Consider the following 19,116-nt stretch of genomic DNA (forward strand, 5'->3'; position numbering starts at 1 on the left):
GAAGCACACACATGTAGGTAATTAGCAACAAAATTATGTGCGGCAAATAATTATACTGGGCAATAACAGTTTAACAAACAAAATAGTTTTATTCTGTTTGTGCACACATCAATTGTGCACAAGTATTCAATACCACAATAGACCATTGCTTATAATTGGAAGACCCCGACGCGGCCGTGTTTCGCATCAGGCTGCGTCAGGGGGACCAGAGTTTTCAAAATCTATAATCAAACAAACATTATGTAGTTACTGTGCAGTTAGGCGGACACAACGTACAAAAATAATAAATGGTTATCAATTAAAGGAGGGACCAAGACACAGAAGTGATAATATGTAGAACAACAAAGCAGGTAAACATAAATGTAAGGTGGACATGACAAAAGTCAGGGGGGAAGGGGGGAAGAGGAGGGGAGGGAAGGGAAAGGGGGGAGAAGGGAAGGGAGAAGGGGGGAGGAGGGGGAAGAGGAGAGAAAGGAGAAGGGAGGGAAGGGGAAGGAAAGAGACACTGAATGAATGCATAAAAGACCGCCATTGCAGAAAAGGATAAGAACTTACTTGAGATTTATGGGAGCAGACGGATGTCAACTGATTACTAAAACAGAAATTAATAAAAGGGGACTGGTGAGTTAGGCCGTTATATCAAGATAATAAAAGAAAATCACAGATAAGTGGCTTGAAGAACCAGCTGTTCAGTACCTTAATAGTAGGTGTGCAGCTCAACTCACGGCAGTGACTGTAACACCAAGGCATTGAAGAACTTGAAAACACTGTGACAAGATATAAAATTTCAGAAATGGCATAGGACTCCCAAGACTCTAAAAAAAATTGAATCAACGAAACTCAAAAGAATACATTCGAAATGTGAAGTCAACAGGGACTTTCTCATGTGTTAATAAATCTGCAAAACCAGAAGAGTGCCATCGCTGGGACCATCGCGGGACAAAAATAAACTTACAACAAGCTGTAAACCGGACCTGAAGGTCTCCGATATTGTAGCTGAAAAATAAAGAGGTTGACCACCGTGTAGACCAGTCATTGTTGAACTAGCAAGTAAACGCTTAGTGTTTTTAAGGAAAAATACTGAAGGGAAGGCATTAATCGGAAAAAACGGCAAGACAGGTCGTGTAGCAAATTATAGTTGAGTGGTGATAAAATGGACAGAAAAACCAAAGACAGGGTGTATAGCGAAATGGAGGCTAGAGTCAAGAAAAATACCTTATGTGTTTGAAAATATTCCCATGTTTGACCGGTGGGTAAACACCGCAACGGGAGATTATCAGAGAGGTGTCTTTGAATAGACCGGGAAGTCTTACGAATCTGTAACTGAAATTAAACCCAGAACAAAGGTAAAATAGATAAAAAAGATAACAAATTATTATCATAGATAAAAGATTTGTAGGAAACAAACTTACATGTGGATGCTATGCACTTTTGGTCGCGATGTCCCAGGGAGACTGCACAATAACTACATGATGTTTGTTTGATTATAGATTTTGAAAACTCTGGTCCCCCTGACGCAGCCTGACGTGAAACAAGGCCGTGTCGGGATCTTCCAATTATAAGCATCGGTCTATTGTGGTATTGAATACTTGTTCACAATCGATGTGTGCACAAACAGAATAAAAAACTATTTTGTTTGTTAAACTGTTATTGCCCAGTATAATTATTTGCCGCACATTATTTTATTGAATACAAAGGACCAGGGTCATTATACAAAACGTTGCTGTGATCTGAGATGCTAACTCATATACATTCCAGCCACATAGGTGGGGAAGCATGTTACAGGCAGGCACACCATACCCTGTACTGGCCTAACATACAAGGTGAACACTGAGAGGAGAGGATCACCTTGCTAGTGGCTGAAAAGAATCATTAAGTTCTGCTTGGGGAAATTTAAAACTTAAAAGTATTGGAGAGAAGTAAAACTATTGGGGTATATTATTTAGTGTATGTGTGTGTGTCTATATTGATTAGCTAGTCAGAGGGCTTGCAAAAACTAAGAATTTTGTGTGTTTTGTATTAAATAGGTAGTCAGAAAGGCAGGCAAAAACAGAAGTTTGTGTGTTTTGTATTAAAAAGGTAGCCAGAAAGTAGAAATAAGCAGTGTATACCTAAGTTAAAAAGTTGAAAAAGGTCAATTACTCAACTTGGAAAGGTGTTAGGTTAGTGTGATTGATTTGATTAGGTACCATCATTTGTTAATCAGAACAGCAGTGAGTCAATCAGGACAACTAACTAAGTGTACATCTCCAAAGGGATTGTTTTGTACTAATTTACCTTAGAAGCACAAGATATATTGCAAGGGAAGAGCTCAGTAACTCACAATCCAGTGGGAGCATATAGAAAGACATGGTTTAATGGAACACAGTCAACACAACAGAAGACATGGAGAGCAGTCCAGCACCACACCTGATGTCAAGGAGACCAAAGACGTCATTGCCAGTAGCAAGTAAACTGCTTGAGCCCTCTGTGATACAAACATAAGAACATAAGAAATTGCCATGCTGGGTCAGACCAAGGGTCCACCAAGCCCAGCATCCTGTTTCCAACAGAGGCCAAACCAGGCCACAAAAACCTGGCAATTACCCAAACACTAAGAAGATCCCATTGGAAAGGCTGGGACACAAGAGGTGAGTCTTTGATCAAGCTATGACGTATCTGCTAGGAATTTGCCTGAGCCGATTATTGGTGAGTCAGTCCGCATGAAACCATTACTGGGAGATCGAATGAGCCAATGGAGGCTGGGGACCTGCGTGCTAAAAGGTCACAATCCATTCGTATCTGGTGGATGTTAAAGGACCTCACTTTTGCCATAATCGTGTGGATCTGCGAGTGGCTTGAGCAGCCAGCTTCACAAGGCTGCGTGTACAGCACACACATGGCTCAGCTGAAGGACCAAGCAAGCCCTCCTTCGCAAGCACGTGCCCAAGCATAGAAGAAAATGATCTTGGGAACAGCCCACTAACGCTAAAGAGAGATCAGCAGCTGAATGTACAGAAAAGCCCTGTGCGTACTCGCAGTGGGCGACACTCAAAGCCTCCTGACAGACTTAATCTGTTGGACATTTTACAATAGAAAGTTGTGTAAATTCTGAACAAAGTAAGGGGAGATGTGACAGACATTAACGTACAGCTGGATGCCACCTTGTGGCTGATTGTTATACTTCACTGGTTTCTACTTCCTGTCCCTGTTGTTACTTTAGCCTTGTGTTTGTTGCTTGCTGGGTAATTCAGCATGGCACCCATGGGGATGCCATCACAGTGACTGCAAACAGGCCTCAGACTGCAATAAGAAGCAGGAGACGTGGGTGGGGGGCCGTGAAAGTGACTGCAAACAGGCTTCTTAACCGTTTGCCTGCAAAGTTAAGCCTGGTGGCAAAGGTACAGGCACACAGTACCAGAAACAGAAGCCTGCAGCACTTTAAAATGCTGCCAGCAAAACCTTCCAAAGCAGAACATTTACAGGTTCCCATGCTTATTAAATTTGCCCTTTTCTCAGGGGGAGGGGAGCTTATATTACAGGGTTTCACCCGTTCTGCCTCGCCCAGAAAGCACTGTGAGTTCATTTTGATCCCTACTGCCAGGCCGATGTAATAAGGTGCACTGTGCCGCGCGCATGCTTGTATGCAGATCCAGTGTTATCGAAGGCCTTGCCTGTTACTTCCCCGATGTAGGGAAGCGCGTTAGAGCCCTGACGGCGCCACACAAGCTCTTTAACCTTGGAAACGTAGCCCCTGAGGCAGAGGTGGAGGAAAGGAAACTCGCATTTCCGGGCTAATCTCAGTCTGTGTAAGCGCGTTCCCAGACCTGGGGATTCTGGACTCGGGTCTCCCCAGTTGTGGGTGGGCCACTGGTTTGGGACCACGCTGGCAGGCCACCGAAGACTAAGATTAGCCCCGGAAATGAGGGTTAACTTGACCGCGTCTCTGCCCCGGGAATTCAGTTTCCAGAGTTAAAACAAAAAAACCCCCCAAAGCACTGGACTGAGCACTGAGGTGCCCGAGTCCAGGATCCCAATCTAGAGCCCTCTGCCCTGGGACCCCCGCGGCAGAAACACAGAACTGTTGTATGTGCAGCTGTCTAGTGTCACGTAATCTCTGTGGGTCAGGCACTTATAGTAGCAGCAAACCGGAGAAGCATGAGGCAGCGGTGGCAGCCGTACTAACAGCAAGTGCTGCCTGATGGCAACATTTGCACTACTATAAGTGCCTTCCCCAAAGAACTTACCTAACAATAGACAGTTGCACCTGAAACGGTTATGTGCACAGCAGTGACGAGTGTGCTAATAGGCGCTTGCCTCAGAGAGAAGCACTTTTTAAACGCTCTTCCTGCCTCGTACACCTGTTCAGTTGTTTTGTGTGCACAAATCATGAATTCTTTGCATACATCTTGCTCTATATGCACTCTGCCTCTTTTGTGCACGTATTTTTGTGTTAGCGCCCATTTCGTTTTCAGCGGCGCAGTAATTTGCGTGCCATTCGCTTATGGCGCCGGGAGTACATTTTTGTACCGCAGACCTAAGGAAAAAACGCTGAATTTCCTTGCACATGTTTGGCATCGGCCTGACTGTTCTTCTTACCCCATCTTTCCAGTCCTCCCACACTCCCTGCTGTGCGTTTGCCAGTGCAGATGCCGGAGAGGGGGTGGCAGTGGCTTATGGCCCCCAGAGAGTGGGTGTTTATTCATTTTACTTGAGGGCCCAGCTTCTTGAGACGCTTTCGGCTAGAGGCATCCTGCGCCAGAGGTTTTCTGTGTCAGGGTCTGCATCCCTCCCCCCTCCTTGCAGATTTCCGCCTACGAGTCGGAGATTGAGACGCTGAAGAAGGGACTGCTGCAGGAGATCAGCCACCTGGAGGCCCAGAAGGAGGAGGCCATCAAGGAGGCGTCGGAGTGCTCGGAGCAGCACCTGCACCAGCTGCGGGAGCAGTTCTCAGGTACGCAGGCAGGGGGCGCGCAGGAGCAACGCGATGCCCCGGAGGGAATACCCCTCTATATATACTCAGCATATTGAACACGGGCGGCTTTCTGGGCTGCTGTGCTGATAATTTGCCCTTTCCATCCGCCGGGCAAGAAACTGAGAGGGGCGGGCGGGGCGAATAGGTTGCTGCCCGTGGCAGGCGCCGTGCGCTGCAGCGGCATCACAACATGCCGTCTCCCTGCCCGTTGCTGTTCCCGGTGCGGATGCAGAAAGGCCTGCACCTGGCAGAGTGCGGGGAGCCATAGCAGGCGGCATGCAGGCGAGACGTGGGAGGAGGTGCGCTGTCGGCGCAGATGGGTGCCGGAGGGAGCCTGGTGCCGCTGCTCCTGGTAGGCTTGAAGGAGAGAAAGGAGAATGGATGCTGCTAGGCAGAGGGAGCGAGAGAGAGAGAGGAGGATGTTGGGCAGGGGGTGGGGAGAGAGAGGAGGGGATGTTATTGTGCAGGGGAGGAGGGAATACATATTTTGGTTTTGATGTTAGTCATGTTGAACTTGTATATTTGCGTTATGTTTATTGTATTTAGTATGAGTGTTCCTGTGTAATCCAACTTGTAATGGTCCCCTTTGAAAGTCTGGAATATAAATTTTAATCAATTCAGATTAAACCTCTCTTTAAACAAAAATCTGGCACTACAAAGTAGGAAATACCGGCTGCTCAGATCAGCTGGCCTAAGCCTCCAGATTATAGACCTTTTTGAATAAAAAGGTCTTCAGGGTTGGTGATCTGGATCATCCTGATACGGTCAGGTAAAGGGTTTCCATAACGAGGGACCAACCGGAGAGAAAGCTCTGTCTCTTGATAGTTCCAGCCTTGCGATTTTTTTCGGCAGGTATTTCGAGGAGGCATTTGCCTTCGGACCTAAGGGCACTTGCGGGCCTGTACATTCTGGACAGAGGGAGGGGAGACAGAGGGAGAGACAGAAAGGGATGATATTGGGAGGGGGAGGGGAGAGAGTGAGAGGAGAATGCCACCAGGGGAGAGAGAGAGAGATTGAAAGAGGGAAAGATACTGAGCATGGGGGGGTTGCAAGAGAGAAGGGGGAATGCTGCTGGGCAGGAGGAGCGAGACTGGCCGAAGCTCTTGGCACTAGTGTGCCACATCCCACTGAGCGGACTCCTCGCACTAGTATAACTCCTGGTACTGGCGTGCTGGTGCGTATATATATATATATATATATATATATATATCAATGGAAACAAAAAAAGAGCAGGGAAATCCCACAGGCAATGTACGCTAGGAAAAGGGAAGACCGTAAAAATACTTCAAACTAGTCCCCCCTTAATTACTCAGAAATCTATTTTTTGTTTTTATATTTTTTAATTTTTGTAATACGTTTTAGAAAGATTTTTTTATATAGAGAGAGAGTGGACCGCATCAGCAAGCCAGACCTTCGGTCCCAAGTAAGGATTCAACATTTTGCTCACCCAGCAAAGCTAAGTGTTTGATACCCGTTGCTCTAATTTAATGTTTTTTTTATGTGTCAGTTTAAGAATCGACAGACTCTATAGTAGAAGGCTACAGCTACAGGCTCCGGAAATGTAATGTTCACTTTTCCTACATAAGACGGAAATATTAAAAACTGTGTTCTTGTCGCTTGACATTTTCAAATCTTGATAAGTTTTGGCTCCTGAAGAAGCTTAGGAGCGAAACTTCGGCCGAGGTTGAGCCCTATCTATTTGTTGCTCAAGATTTCAGAATCGAAACGTGTCCCGATACCCGTCAATCGCGTTTTCTCAACGCACGTTTGGAGAGTGAGCCTAATTCATTTGAATTAGTTTATACAACCTTGAAGATGGACCGCACATAGAAGTGACTGCAAATGACTGAGAAGACCGAGCGATCTCCGCGTTCATAGGAGATACGCTGTCTGGCTTGCTGATGCGGTCCACTCTCTCTAAATAAAAAAATCGTTCTGAAACATATTACAAAAATTAAAAAATATAAAAACAAAAAATAGATTTATGACTAATTAAGTGGGCGACTAGTTTGAAGTGTTTTTACGGTCTTCCCTTTCCCTAGCGTTGATATATCTCCCACAATGCTGAGACTCCTGTCACTAGGGTGTTCCACACCAAATATCTCACTCATGGCTTAGATGACATTGCACAGTGCCAGCAGAGCTGACCAGGCTTGCTCGTGTGCTGTAATCCCAGAAAGCTGTTTAGGATCAGCTGCCCAATGGATTCCCTGTTCTGCTTCTCTGCATTGCAGGTGTGCAGTCCCGATTGGCCTCCCTGCAGCCCGTTCTCAAGAACATGAAAAGCAACTACAATAGCCTGAGGAGCCAGGTCAGGAACTTCTCCGAATTCTATGAAACTGCGATCAAGGAGGCCAGGAGACAGGTGAGTGCAGGTACAGAAGCACCTGGTTACTGGGGCAGGTGAGTGCAGGTACAGAAACACCTGGTTACTGCGGCATCCTGGGGCAGGTGAGTGCAGGTACAGAAGCACCTGGTTACTGCGGCAGCCTGGGGCAGGTGAGTGCAGGTACAGAAGCACCTGGTTACTGGGGCAGGTGAGTGCAGGTACAGAAGCACCTGGTTACTTCGGCAGCCTGGGGCAGGTGAGTGCAGGTACAGAAGCACCTGGTTACTGCGACAGCCTGGGGCAGGTGAGTGCAGGTACAGAAACACCTGGTTACTGGGGCAGGTGAGTGCAGGTACAGAAGCACCTGGTTACTGGGGCAGCCTGGGGCAGGTGAGTGCAGGTACAGAAGCACCTGGTTACTGCGGCAGCCTGGGGCAGGTGAGTGCAGGTACAGAAGCACCTGGTTACTGGGGCAGGTGAGTGCAGGTACAGAAGCACCTGGTTACTTCGGCAGCCTGGGGCAGGTGAGTGCAGGTACAGAAGCACCTGGTTACTGCGACAGCCTGGGGCAGGTGAGTGCAGGTACAGAAGCACCTGGTTACTGCGGCAGCCTGGGGCAGGTGAGTGCAGGTACAGAAGCACCTGGTTACTGGGGCAGGTGAGTGCAGGTACAGAAGCACCTGGTTACTGCGACAGCCTGGGGCAGGTGAGTGCAGGTACAGAAACACCTGGTTACTGGGGCAGGTGAGTGCAGGTACAGAAGCACCTGGTTACTGGGGCAGCCTGGGGCAGGTGAGTGCAGGTACAGAAGCACCTGGTTACTGCGGCAGCCTGGGGCAGGTGAGTGCAGGTACAGAAGCACCTGGTTACTGGGGCAGGTGAGTGCAGGTACAGAAGCACCTGGTTACTTCGGCAGCCTGGGGCAGGTGAGTGCAGGTACAGAAGCACCTGGTTACTGCGACAGCCTGGGGCAGGTGAGTGCAGGTACAGAAGCACCTGGTTACTGGGGCAGGTGAGTGCAGGTACAGAAACACCTGGTTACTGCGGCATCCTGGGGCAGGTGAGTGCAGGTACAGAAGCACCTGGTTACTGGGGCAGGTGAGTGCAGGTACAGAAGCACCTGGTTATTGAGGAAGTCTGGGGCGGGTTAGTGCAGGTATAGAAACATCTCATTATTGAGGCAGCCGAGCGCACTGTTTAACCTGCTGTCGGACCCCCTGCATCCCTTTGCATTGTACAGTGCCCTAATGCAATAGGGGATTAGCGCCTATTTAACATGCGTCTGGCGCAGAGTGGATGAGTTAGCGCTCATCGCATGTGAATGAGCCTATTACTCATTCACTCCGAATGCAAAAAGATAAATGTGCCTGGAGCAGGCGTTAATAGCTGAGCGCGTTGAAAAGAAGTGCAGAAAAAACTGCTTTTCTGTTCTTTTTTTTAAAGTAAAAAAAATAAAATAAAATAACTCTGCAGACTGCTGAGTTATGAAGACCAACGCCAGTAAACTTGGCCTCGGTTTTCATAACCGGCCATCTGCCAGTAATGAAAATGTCTACCCTGGCAGACAGGCAGGTTATGAAAACTGAGGCCGAGTTTATCGACATCGGTCTTCATAACCGGCAGCTGCGGCAGGCCGCGTTAGGAAGGAGGCGCTAAGGTCGCGCAAGCGACCCTAGCACCTCCTTCCTAGCGTGACCTCCTAATTTCCATATTGCATGGCGCCCCCCCCTTGCGGGCGCCAAATGTGCGTTAAAAAAGCGGGCGCTGAAAAGTCAGCGCCCGCTTTCAGCGCACGTAATTGCATCGGCCCCCTGGTTACTGAGGCAGCCTGGAGCAGGTGAGTACAGGTACAGAAACACCTGGTTACTGAGGTAGCCTGGAGCAGGTGAGTACAGGTACAGAAACACCTGGTTACTGAGGCAGCCTGGAGCAGGTGAGTACAGGTACAGAAACACCTGGTTACTGAGGTAGCCTGGAGCAGGTGAGTACAGGTACAGAAACACCTGGTTACTGAGGCAGCCTGGAGCAGGTGAGTACAGGTACAGAAACACCTGGTTACTGAGGTAGCCTGGAGCAGGTGAGTACAGGTACAGAAACACCTGGTTACTGAGGCCGCCTGGAGCAGGTGAGTACAGGTACAGAAACACCTGGTTACTGAGGCAGCCTGGAGCAGGTGAGTACAGGTACAGAAACACCTGGTTACTGAGGCAGCCTGGAGCAGGTGAGTACAGGTACAGAAACACCTGGTTACTGAGGCCGCCTGGAGCAGGTGAGTACAGGTACAGAAACACCTGGTTACTGAGGCAGCCTGGAGCAGGTGAGTACAGGTACAGAAACATCTGGTTACTGAGGCAGCCTGGAGCAGGTGAGTACAGGTACAGAAACACCTGGTTACTGAGGCAGCCTGGAGCAGGTGAGTACAGGTACAGAAACACCTGGTTACTGAGGCAGCCTGGAGCAGGTGAGTACAGGTACAGAAACACCTGGTTACTGAGGCAGCCTGGAGCAGGTGAGTACAGGTACAGAAACACCTGGTTACTGAGGCAGCCTGGAGCAGGTGAGTACAGGTACAGAAACACCTGGTTACTGAGGCAGCCTGGAGCAGGTGAGTACAGGTACAGAAACACCTGGTTACTGAGGTAGCCTGGAGCAGGTGAGTACAGGTACAGAAATGCCTAATTAAAAAGGTAAGAGACATGTGAGCACATGCAGGAAAGCACCTGGAGGTTGATATTTAGGTTTGGTGAGTAGGAAATTTACCTGGATAACTTTATCCTGATATAGCAAAGTTGCTCGCCTATAACAGATGTTCTCCATAGACAGCTGGACAAATTAGCCATGATGTCATCTGATGGCGCCAAGACAGGAAAGCTCTCTCAGAGCTCAGAAAGACCAAAAAGATCATTGTGAGGATGTGCAGACCGTTCCACACGGCCACTGCCAGACAAATCCCCTCAGTCTTTCCAGCAAGCCGACCTTCAAATCTAAGGGGAGGAGGGCGAGACTGTGTGGCTGATTTGTCCTGCTGTCTGTGGAGAGCACCTTTGCTTTCTCCATGGACGAGCGGGACAGTAATCAGCCGCACAGTGCAGGGAAATCATCGTTCTATATTAACGATTCTTTGAGAAGCATGCAGCCTGTGTTTTAGCTAGAGGCTGGAGGGTATAGGCCGCAGAACCAGATCCTAAGATCTGTTTCCTGTACGTACCCGGATCAGTCCAGACAGTGGGTTATGTCCCCTGTCCAGCAGATGGAGTCAGACAAAGCTTCAGAGGGTGTTCCCTTATAAACCAGTGCACCCTCTGGAAATCCCCAGTATCTTTCTGACTCCATCAGATGCGAGTGGGGTCCCTCTGGTTCCCCAATACACTTTTTAAAGTTTAAATTACTTATTTTTTTTGTTGTTACTGGATGGATCAAGCTGAGTGATTTAAAAAAAAAAAAAAAATTGGTAGTCTGACCTATTCTTGGGGCTCTTAATCCTGACAGCTTGCAGGCTGAACTGTTTTCTTACAGTCTTCCTCCCTGCTCCCCTGTAAGCTGGGTAAGTTTTTGTTATTTCTTTATCCTCAGCACGAATACCTGGTTTTCCTCACTGGGGGTGCACGCTGGTAGTCCAATCTATCTCCCCTCGTCACAGCCTGACCCGCTGCCCTGAGAGGCCATTTTCCTCGGGGCAGCCTTCTCAGAGAAACACCATTCCTCTGCTGTCGCTGTTTTCATTACCGTTTCGGGTCGGAAAGCATGGCAAAGCGTTATTACAATGGCGGACGACTTTTCCTGCTGCTTACAGCGTCTCCTTCCAAATCAGCTGTTTGCCTCGCGGCTCCCCTTCTCCGCTCCCGATGCCACGATCTTCCCAGTGCAGTGCGTGCGGGGAGCCCGGTTCGAGGCTCTCCCGCGAGGGGTGTGTACGAGGTGCCTCCCTGGTGGGGAGGGTCTCTCGCAGCCGGTGGGACATCCTAGCTCACGTCTTCATGCACGCCATGATGATCAGAGGTCGGCCCTGTTCTCACTCAGTGTGGGAATGGTGGCCATTTTGTGTGAGGAACCAGATGCCCAGTCTCAGTCAGGGGAGGATCAAGACACTAATTTTTCACCGTTGCCACCAATCTTAACGCTGGTGCAGCCTCTAGCAACTTTTCCACCAGCTGGGGACCCCCCGGTTCTGCCTCCCTCGGGGCCACCGCCGTTTTCCATGGACTTTGTGCTGTTATTGCATAATGCTTATCTGGCTAGGATGAGCCAGCCCCAGGAGCCAGCAGCAGGTCCTACTCCTCCCAAAGTGATACGTATAGCGGACCCCCCTCCTGTGGGGGACACCCAGGCCATGGGAGTTCAGGGCGCAGGGACCCCAGGCGCAGCTGCCCCAGTGGCCCCTCCGGGCACTGCCAGAGTCTGCGTGGTTCACCCCTCGATGGGTGGTATTGCTCCCAACCCGGAACCAGACCCGGATGAGCCTTTAGCAATGGCTCAGATGGACGGCGATGATCCGAGAGTCCTACGTATCTTCCAGAGGGACGAGTTAGACCCTCTCATCCCATTCATCCTACAAGAGCTGGACATGGAGGCCCCACAGGAACTTCCTGGATCCACGCCTCAGGTAAAGAAGGGTGATCCTGTTTTGGCAGGACTCCATCCTTCGACGAGGTCTTTTCCTACCCACCCTACTCTACTCCAACTGTTGTCCAGGGAATGGGATTCTCCTGAAGCCTCGCTTAAGGTCGGCAGAGCTATGGAAAGACTCTATCCACTCCCGGATGACTTCCTGGAGCTTCTTAAGATCCCGAGAGTAGACTCAGAGGTTTTGGCCGACACAAAGAGGACAACCATTCCGGTAATGGGAGGTACAGTTCTGCGTGATCTCCAGGACAGAAAGCTTGAATTTTATCTCAAGAGAGTGTTTGAAGTGTCTGCTCTTGGTGTCAGGGCTGCCTTCTGCAGCTCCTTGGCGAGTCGGGCAGGCCTCCGCTGGGTCCAACAACTCCTAAGTTCACAAGATCTGCCTCCGGAAGAAGCCCAGCAGGCCGACCGTTTGGAGGCAGTAATAGCGTATGGAGCAGATGCTCTGTATGACATTCTCTGAGTTCTGGCCAGATCAATGGTTTCGGCAGTCTCGGCCAGACCTCTCCTCTGGCTCCGTAACTGGTCGGCGGATTCCTCCTCTAAGTCACAGTTCCCTGTTCGTAACGGATCAGTCCAGACTCCTGGGTTTTGCCTCCACACCAGCAGGTGGAGACAGAGCCAAATTTGTCAGGCTCCGCATATATACCAGGGTGCCACCCTTAGCCCGTCAGTATATCTCTGTCTCCAGCAGGTGCCGGGTGCTTAACCCACAGTCTCTACTGATCTGGATTGTTTGTTAGTTAGGAGAGGAAGGGATTTGGTAGCTAAGTTGTTTATTCCTTCTATCCTGTTAATAAAGTTTAAAAAAAAATAATACTTTGGCGTATCGAAGCTCATCCGTCCGAGGTCATTCCGGTGGCTCCCGAATGGCCACGACGGCCTTGGTTTGCGGATCTCCTCAACCTAGCTGTGGAGCGACCGCTGCAGTTTCCGAACCTTCCGGATCTCCTCCATCAAGGTCCCGTGTGTTTCGATCAGGTAGATCGCTTTTGTCTAGCGGCATGGGTTTTGAAAGGCGTCGTCTGAAGAGCAAAGGCTATTCTGACATGGTGGTTTCTACTTTGTTGAGATCGCGTAAGAAGTCAACTTCTTTGGCATACGTATGCATGTGGAAGGTCTTCGAATTGTGGTGCGTTGAGCGTTCAATTCACGCTATCCGGGCATCCGTTTCAGCTATTTTGGCCTTTTTGCAGGATGGTCTAGCTAAAGGTCTATCCTGTGGTTCTCTGAGGGTGCAGGTAGCAGCTCTTGGTTGGTTTCGGGGGTCTCTCGAAGGAAGGCCTCTGGCGGCGCATCCCGATGTGAACCGTTTTCTGAAGGGGGCATCTCATCTGCGTCCGCCCTTGAAGCTTCCGTGCCCCTCCTGGAATCTGAATGTGGTTCTCAAGGCTCTGTGTGCTCCTCTTTTCGAGCCTCTAAAAAGGGCAACCCTTAAGGATCTTACTTTAAAGACGGTGTTCCTGGTGGCAATTTCGTCTGCCAGACGAGTGTCAGAGCTTCAGGCTTTGTCCTTTAGGGAGCCTTTCTTGCAGATCTCGAAAGCAGGGGTTACGCTTCGCACGGTTCCCTCATTTCTCCCGAAAGTGGTTTCTTCGTTTCACTTGAATCAGTCGGTGGATCTTCCTGCCTTTGGGGATCTTCCGAGGGCAGATCCAGGGTCAAGGGACCTGAAGAAGTTGGATGTCCATAGATCTCTTCTACGGTACTTGGAGGTGACTAATGACTTTCGATTATCAGATCACCTTTTTGTGCTCTTTCAGGGTCCAAAAAGGGGTAATATGGCTTCCAAGACCACCATTTCTCGCTGGTTGAAGGAGACCATAGGTTCCTCATATTTACTCTGTGGTAAACCTGTCCCGCAGGGTCTCAAGGCCCATTCGACGCGTTCCCAGGCAGCTTCCTGGGCGGAGTGCATGCAGATTTCTCCGCAGGAGATCTGCAGGGCTGCAGCTTGGAAATCCTTGCATACTTTTGCGCGTCATTATTGTCTGGATGTCCAGGGTTCATGGGAAGGCAATTTCGGAGCAGGCGTTTAAAGAATGGGCCTCTCCGGATCCCATCCCAAGTAATCTCAGCTCTGGTACATCCCAGGAGTCTGGACTGATCCGGTAGGTACAGGGAAAAGAAAATTAGATCTTATCTCCGATAATTTTCGCTCCTGTAGTACCAAGGATCAGTCCAGAGTCCCGCCCTCAATCATTTCTCAGTTTCGGAGAGTCCGCTGGTTTGTTAATTGTGAGGATATTGGGATTTCTTTCTTTACACAAATCAGTTGCTATATGTTCCGTTCTCTTTTGGGGCAGTGCCCTCGTTGGAGTCAGTGAGCCCAGGGTTCTCCGGTTAATCTCCCGGGGGTTTTTAGTTAGTGTTCAGTTCAGGGTTTTCTGCTTTGACATTATGTTATACTGACAAGCTGTGGGTGGCAACCTTGGTATATATGCGGAGTCTGACAAGTTTGGCTCTGTCTCCACCTGCTGGTGCGGAGGCAAAACCCAGGAGTGTGGACTGATCCTTGGTACTACAGGAATGAAAATTATCGGAGGTAAGACCTAATTTTCTTTTAGGATCGTTGCCCTTCAAGGGAAAATTCCTCTTTGGGGACAATCTGGTCCAGATCACAAGTCCCTGGGAGAAAATTCCGTACATAAATTGCCAGAGGATCGACCGCGGTCCACTAGGACTTTCAGCTCCTCCAGAAGCCGATACCGTGGTCAATGACGGTTCCGCACTACGAGACAGTCGGCTCCTCGTCAGCCATCTTCGCGTTCCCAGTCCTGGTCCCGTTCCTTTCGAGGGCGACGACAGTCAAGGGACGGTCTGGCCCAGGGGACGTCTGCCAAGTCTGTTCAATGAAGCCAGGCTGGCCCACTCCCCGATCCCCAGGATAGGGGGCCGGCTCTCCCTCTTCTACGAGGAGTGGGTCAAGATTACGTCAGATCAGTGGGTCCTGGATATTCTAAGACATGGCTATGCATTAGATTTTGCTTGGCCCCTGACACACAGGTTCCTCTTCTCACCCTGTGGACCAGTTTGGAAAAGACTCATAGTATGCCAGACGCTCGACAGGCTCCTCGCTCTTGGGGCGATTCTTCCGGTCCCTCTGAGGGAGGTGGGGACCGGTCATTATTTGGTCTACTTTGTGGTTCCCAAGAAGGAGGGCGCTTTCCATCCAATCTTGGATCTCAAGTTGGTCAACAAATCACTCAAGGTCTCACACTTCCGAATGGAAACCTTGCATTCTGTGATTGCAGCTGTACACCGCGGGGAATTCCTGGCCTCCCTGGATCTGACAAAGGCCTATCTCAACATTCCCATCCTCAAGTCACACCAGCGCTTTCTCCGCTTCAAGATCCTGGGGCAGCATTTCCAGTTTCAGGCACTTCCTTTCGGCCTGGCTACCGCCCCCCGGGTCTTCACGAAGGTAATGGTTGTGGTGGCAGCAGTTCTCAGACGAGAAGGTATCCTAGTCCACCCATATCTGGACGACTGGCTCATTCGAGCAAAGTCCCTGAGCCTCTGTCATCGAGTGATCGACAGAGTGTTACATCTCCTCCAATCCCTAGGATGGATATTCAACTTCGCAAGAGCAGTCTTACGCCTTCTCAATCGCTGGACTTCCTGGGAGCCCATTTCGATATGGAGGTGGGCATGGTCTTTCTGCACCCGGACCGGGCCCAGTCGATCATAGCGCAGGTGCAGTGCTTCTATGGCCTTCCCCTTCCCATGGCGTGGGATTACCTCCAGTTGCTGGGCTCCATGGCTTCCACTATTGATCTGGTGCCCTGGGCGTTTGCGCATATGCACCCATTGCAGAGAGCCTTACTTTCCCGCTGGAAGCCGGTGTCTCAGGAGTTTCAGGCCATCCTGCCTCTCCAACAGGAGGCCAGGGACAGTCTGGTTTGGTGGCTCGACCCACTTCATTTGTCGCAGGGGATGACCTTGGACGTGCCAGAGTGGGTGATTGTCACTATGGATGCCAGTCTCTCCGGCTGGGGAGCGGTGTGCCAGACGATCTCGGTCCAGGGACAGTGGACGCTGTTACAAGCAACCTGGCCAATCAATCGCTTGGAGACCAGAGCAGTGCATCTGGCGTTGCAGCAGTTCCTCCCTCTTGTACATCGTCGGGCGGTTTGGGTACTCTCCGACAACGCAACCACAGTGGCGTACATCAACCGCCAAGGGGGCATGAGAAGTCGTCACGTTTGCGGGAGATGGACAAGTTGATGGCTTGGGCAGAGGATCACCTTTCCCGATTGGCAGATTCCCACATTGCAGAAGTAGACAACATTCAGGCCGACTTCCTCAGTCGACAACGGTTGGATCCCGGAGAATGGGAACTCTCCGACGATGCGATGATGATCCTGGTCTTCACACTCTCCTCTACGTGTTCCCACCGTGGCCCCTGATAGGAAAAGTCCTCCGGAGAATAGAGGACCACCAGGGTCCGGTAATTCTGGTGGCTCCAGAATGGCCATGCCTTCCGTGGTTCGCGGACTTGGTCAACCTCGCGGTGGACGGACCTCTTCGCCTGAGCCATCTTCTGCGCCTGCTGCATCAGGGTCCTGTATTTTTCAACCAGGCAGATCATTTCTGTCTTGCGGCTCACCTTTTGAGAGGCGCCGATTGAGACGGCGTGGTTTCCACCCTACTCAAGGCTCGGAAGACCTCTACGTCAGTGGCCTAAGTTCGAGTATGGAAGGTTTTTGAATCCTGGTGTACTTCCATAGCGACGTCTCCACGTTCTGCCTCGGTAGCTCAGATTCTGGCTTTCCTACAACAGGAACTCGAGAAGGGTTTGGCCTACAATTCACTGAGGGTGCAGGTAGCAGCCCTTGGGTCCCTAGTCCATCATCGCGAGGGAGCTTCCCTCTCCTCGCACTCAGATATAGTCCACTTCCTCAAGGGAGTGAAACACCTACACCCGCCGGTATGCGCCCTGTGTCCCTCCTGGAGCCTCAACTTAGTCCTTCGGGTCTTGGGCAGTGCTTCTTTTGAGCCAATGCGATCCGCTACTCTCAAGGATCTCACCCTAGAGGCGGTTTTTCTCATGGCTATTTGCTCTGCACGTTGGATTTCGGAGCTACAGGCACTCTCCTGCAGGGAGCCCTACTTACTTTTCTCAGACTCGGGGGTTTCGTTGCGCACGGTATCCTCCTTTCTACCCAAGGTGGTTTCAGCATTCCATGTGAATCAAACAGTTGAGCTCCCGTCTTTCTCGTCTACTGATCCACGAGATCTATGTAAACTGGATGTCAAGTGTATCCTGATTGCTATTTGGAGGTTACTAATGATTTTCGATTGTCCGATCATCTGTTCATCCTCTGGAATGGACCTCAGAAAGGTTCCAAGGCTTCCAAAACCATTATTGCTCGATGGCTGAAAGCAGCGATCGTAGCAGCATACCTGGAGGCAGGTAAACAGCCGCCGGTGGGCATCAAAGCCCATTCTCTTCGAGCTCAAGTGGCTTCCTGGGCGGAAAATCATTCAGTCTCCTCCCAGGAAATCTGCCGAGCGGCAACCTGGAAATCGTTGCATACGTTTGCTCGGCAGTATCATTTACATCTACAGTCGCTGGTTTTTGGCTCCTTTGGCAATCGGGTCATTTGAGCAGGGCTATCCGGGGCCCACCCTACGTAGGGAAGCTTTGGTACATCCCACTGTCTGGACTGATCCGGGTACATACAGGGAAAAGAAAATTATTCCTTACCTGCTAATTTTCGTTCCTGTAGTACCACGAATCAGTCCAGACGCCCTTCCTAAGGATTTGGGGTTGTTGGGATTGCTCTTACTGCTCAGTTGCTCTTAGCTTGCCTCTCTACTTACATGGTTCTGTTTTCTCAATCTCTCAGACTGGTTTTCATAGTTCTTTTTGCAAGTTTTTTGCTGGGTTTTGCAGCTGTTTGCATTACTATGTTCTGAAATGGACGGAGTGTTGTTTCCTTGATCCATCCATCCTTATTGTTCATGCTTTGATATTCTTACTACTGAGGATTTCCAGAGAGTGCAATGGTTTATAAGGGAACACCCTCTGAAGCTTTGTCTGACTCCATCTGCTGGATGGGGGACATAACCCACTGTCTGGACTGATCGGTGGTACTACAGGAACGAAAATTAACAGGTAAGGAATAATTTTCTTCTCCAAGTGGTGTACCACAAACAGTTCCAGGAGTTGAAGGAAAGTAGTTAAACAGACTCTTTAAGATTGCTTGGCCCAAGCTGTCGTCTAGATGTAAAGCATTTTCAAGGCAGTAATGTGCAGTGAAGGCATGGATGGAAGAGCGCATGGCTGCTCTGCGTATATCTTCTAAGGGACAGAGTGAAGATGTGCTAAGCAAGTTGCCTGTCCTGACAGACCTTCGCTTTATTCTGAATTTGTTGCTTTGATTGATTTCTAGCAGTAGGAGATGCAGTCAGAGATCCAACCTGAAAGAGCTCTCTTTGCGACTGAGAAACCCTGCTTTACTAGGTCATAGTCGTAGGCCGTTAACAGTTGCAAAGTCTTCCTGTAAGATTTTTATTTTCCTAAATAGGATAACCCAACTCTTCTGCGGTCCAAACTAGGAAGCGCTGGGTCGTCTTTGCTAGCATGCGGTCTTGGAAAGAATGTTGGCGAAATGGTGGATGGACTGAAATGAGATTGAGAGCCCATTTTTGGTAGAAATTTAGGATGAGTTTTTACAACTGTGTTGATGGAAATCTGAGTGCAGGGAGAGTACAGTACCAAGGCTTTTTGCTCGCTTACTCTCTTGGCAGATATAAATGCTGTTAAAAATAAAACTTTCCAAGAAAGTAACTTCAGGTCTGCAGTCGCCAAAGTTTTGAATGGTAATTTTGTCGGCTGAGCTGGAACTACATTCAGATCCCAAAGGTTTAAGATAAATTAATTGAATGTGGATGTAACGCACAGGACTGCTTCTACGGCCAAGTCCTAAAGGAAATGAAGAAAGCGAGCATGGGGGTGACGTGCTGGTGCAGCGGTTACTGCCCTTAACCAATAAACCCTGATACTTTTGATGCAACTCAAACATTGCTCTCCTCTTCAACGCCAGGGGAAAAGGGGAATTGGATTCAAACAGCAACCAAAGAGGGCCCTGACTTTTTCGGCCTGGGGAACTTATAAGCATGGGGATATCCTGCACAGAGCAGCAGTTACTATCCTTAACAGAAGGCCTGGGGATTACTACCCTTAACCAATAAGCCTTGATGC

The 19,116-nt window shown here is 49.7% G+C and overlaps 1 protein-coding gene and 1 long non-coding RNA gene across 4 annotated transcripts in view; one reads left to right on the forward strand and one right to left on the reverse strand.

Annotated features, from left to right (window-relative positions):
• LOC115085803 overlaps positions 1-591 on the reverse strand; it is a 160,237-nt gene extending 159,646 nt beyond the window's left edge. The window contains exon 1 of the long non-coding RNA XR_003854965.1: positions 556-591. This is a non-coding gene — a long non-coding RNA (uncharacterized LOC115085803). The remainder of the gene's footprint in view (positions 1-555) is intronic.
• The window catches only part of KIFC2 (kinesin family member C2), a 147,215-nt gene that overhangs the window by 81,410 nt on the left and 46,689 nt on the right, over positions 1-19,116 (forward strand). For all 3 annotated transcript variants that reach the window (XM_029592229.1, XM_029592230.1, XM_029592231.1), the window contains exons 9-10: positions 4,786-4,933; positions 7,189-7,319. In XM_029592229.1, coding sequence (XP_029448089.1) covers positions 4,786-4,933; positions 7,189-7,319 — 279 coding nt within the window. The remainder of the gene's footprint in view (positions 1-4,785; positions 4,934-7,188; positions 7,320-19,116) is intronic.

The sequence above is a fragment of the Rhinatrema bivittatum genome, chromosome 2, assembly GCF_901001135.1.
Source record: "Rhinatrema bivittatum chromosome 2, aRhiBiv1.1, whole genome shotgun sequence".
NCBI lineage: Eukaryota > Metazoa > Chordata > Amphibia > Gymnophiona > Rhinatrematidae > Rhinatrema > Rhinatrema bivittatum.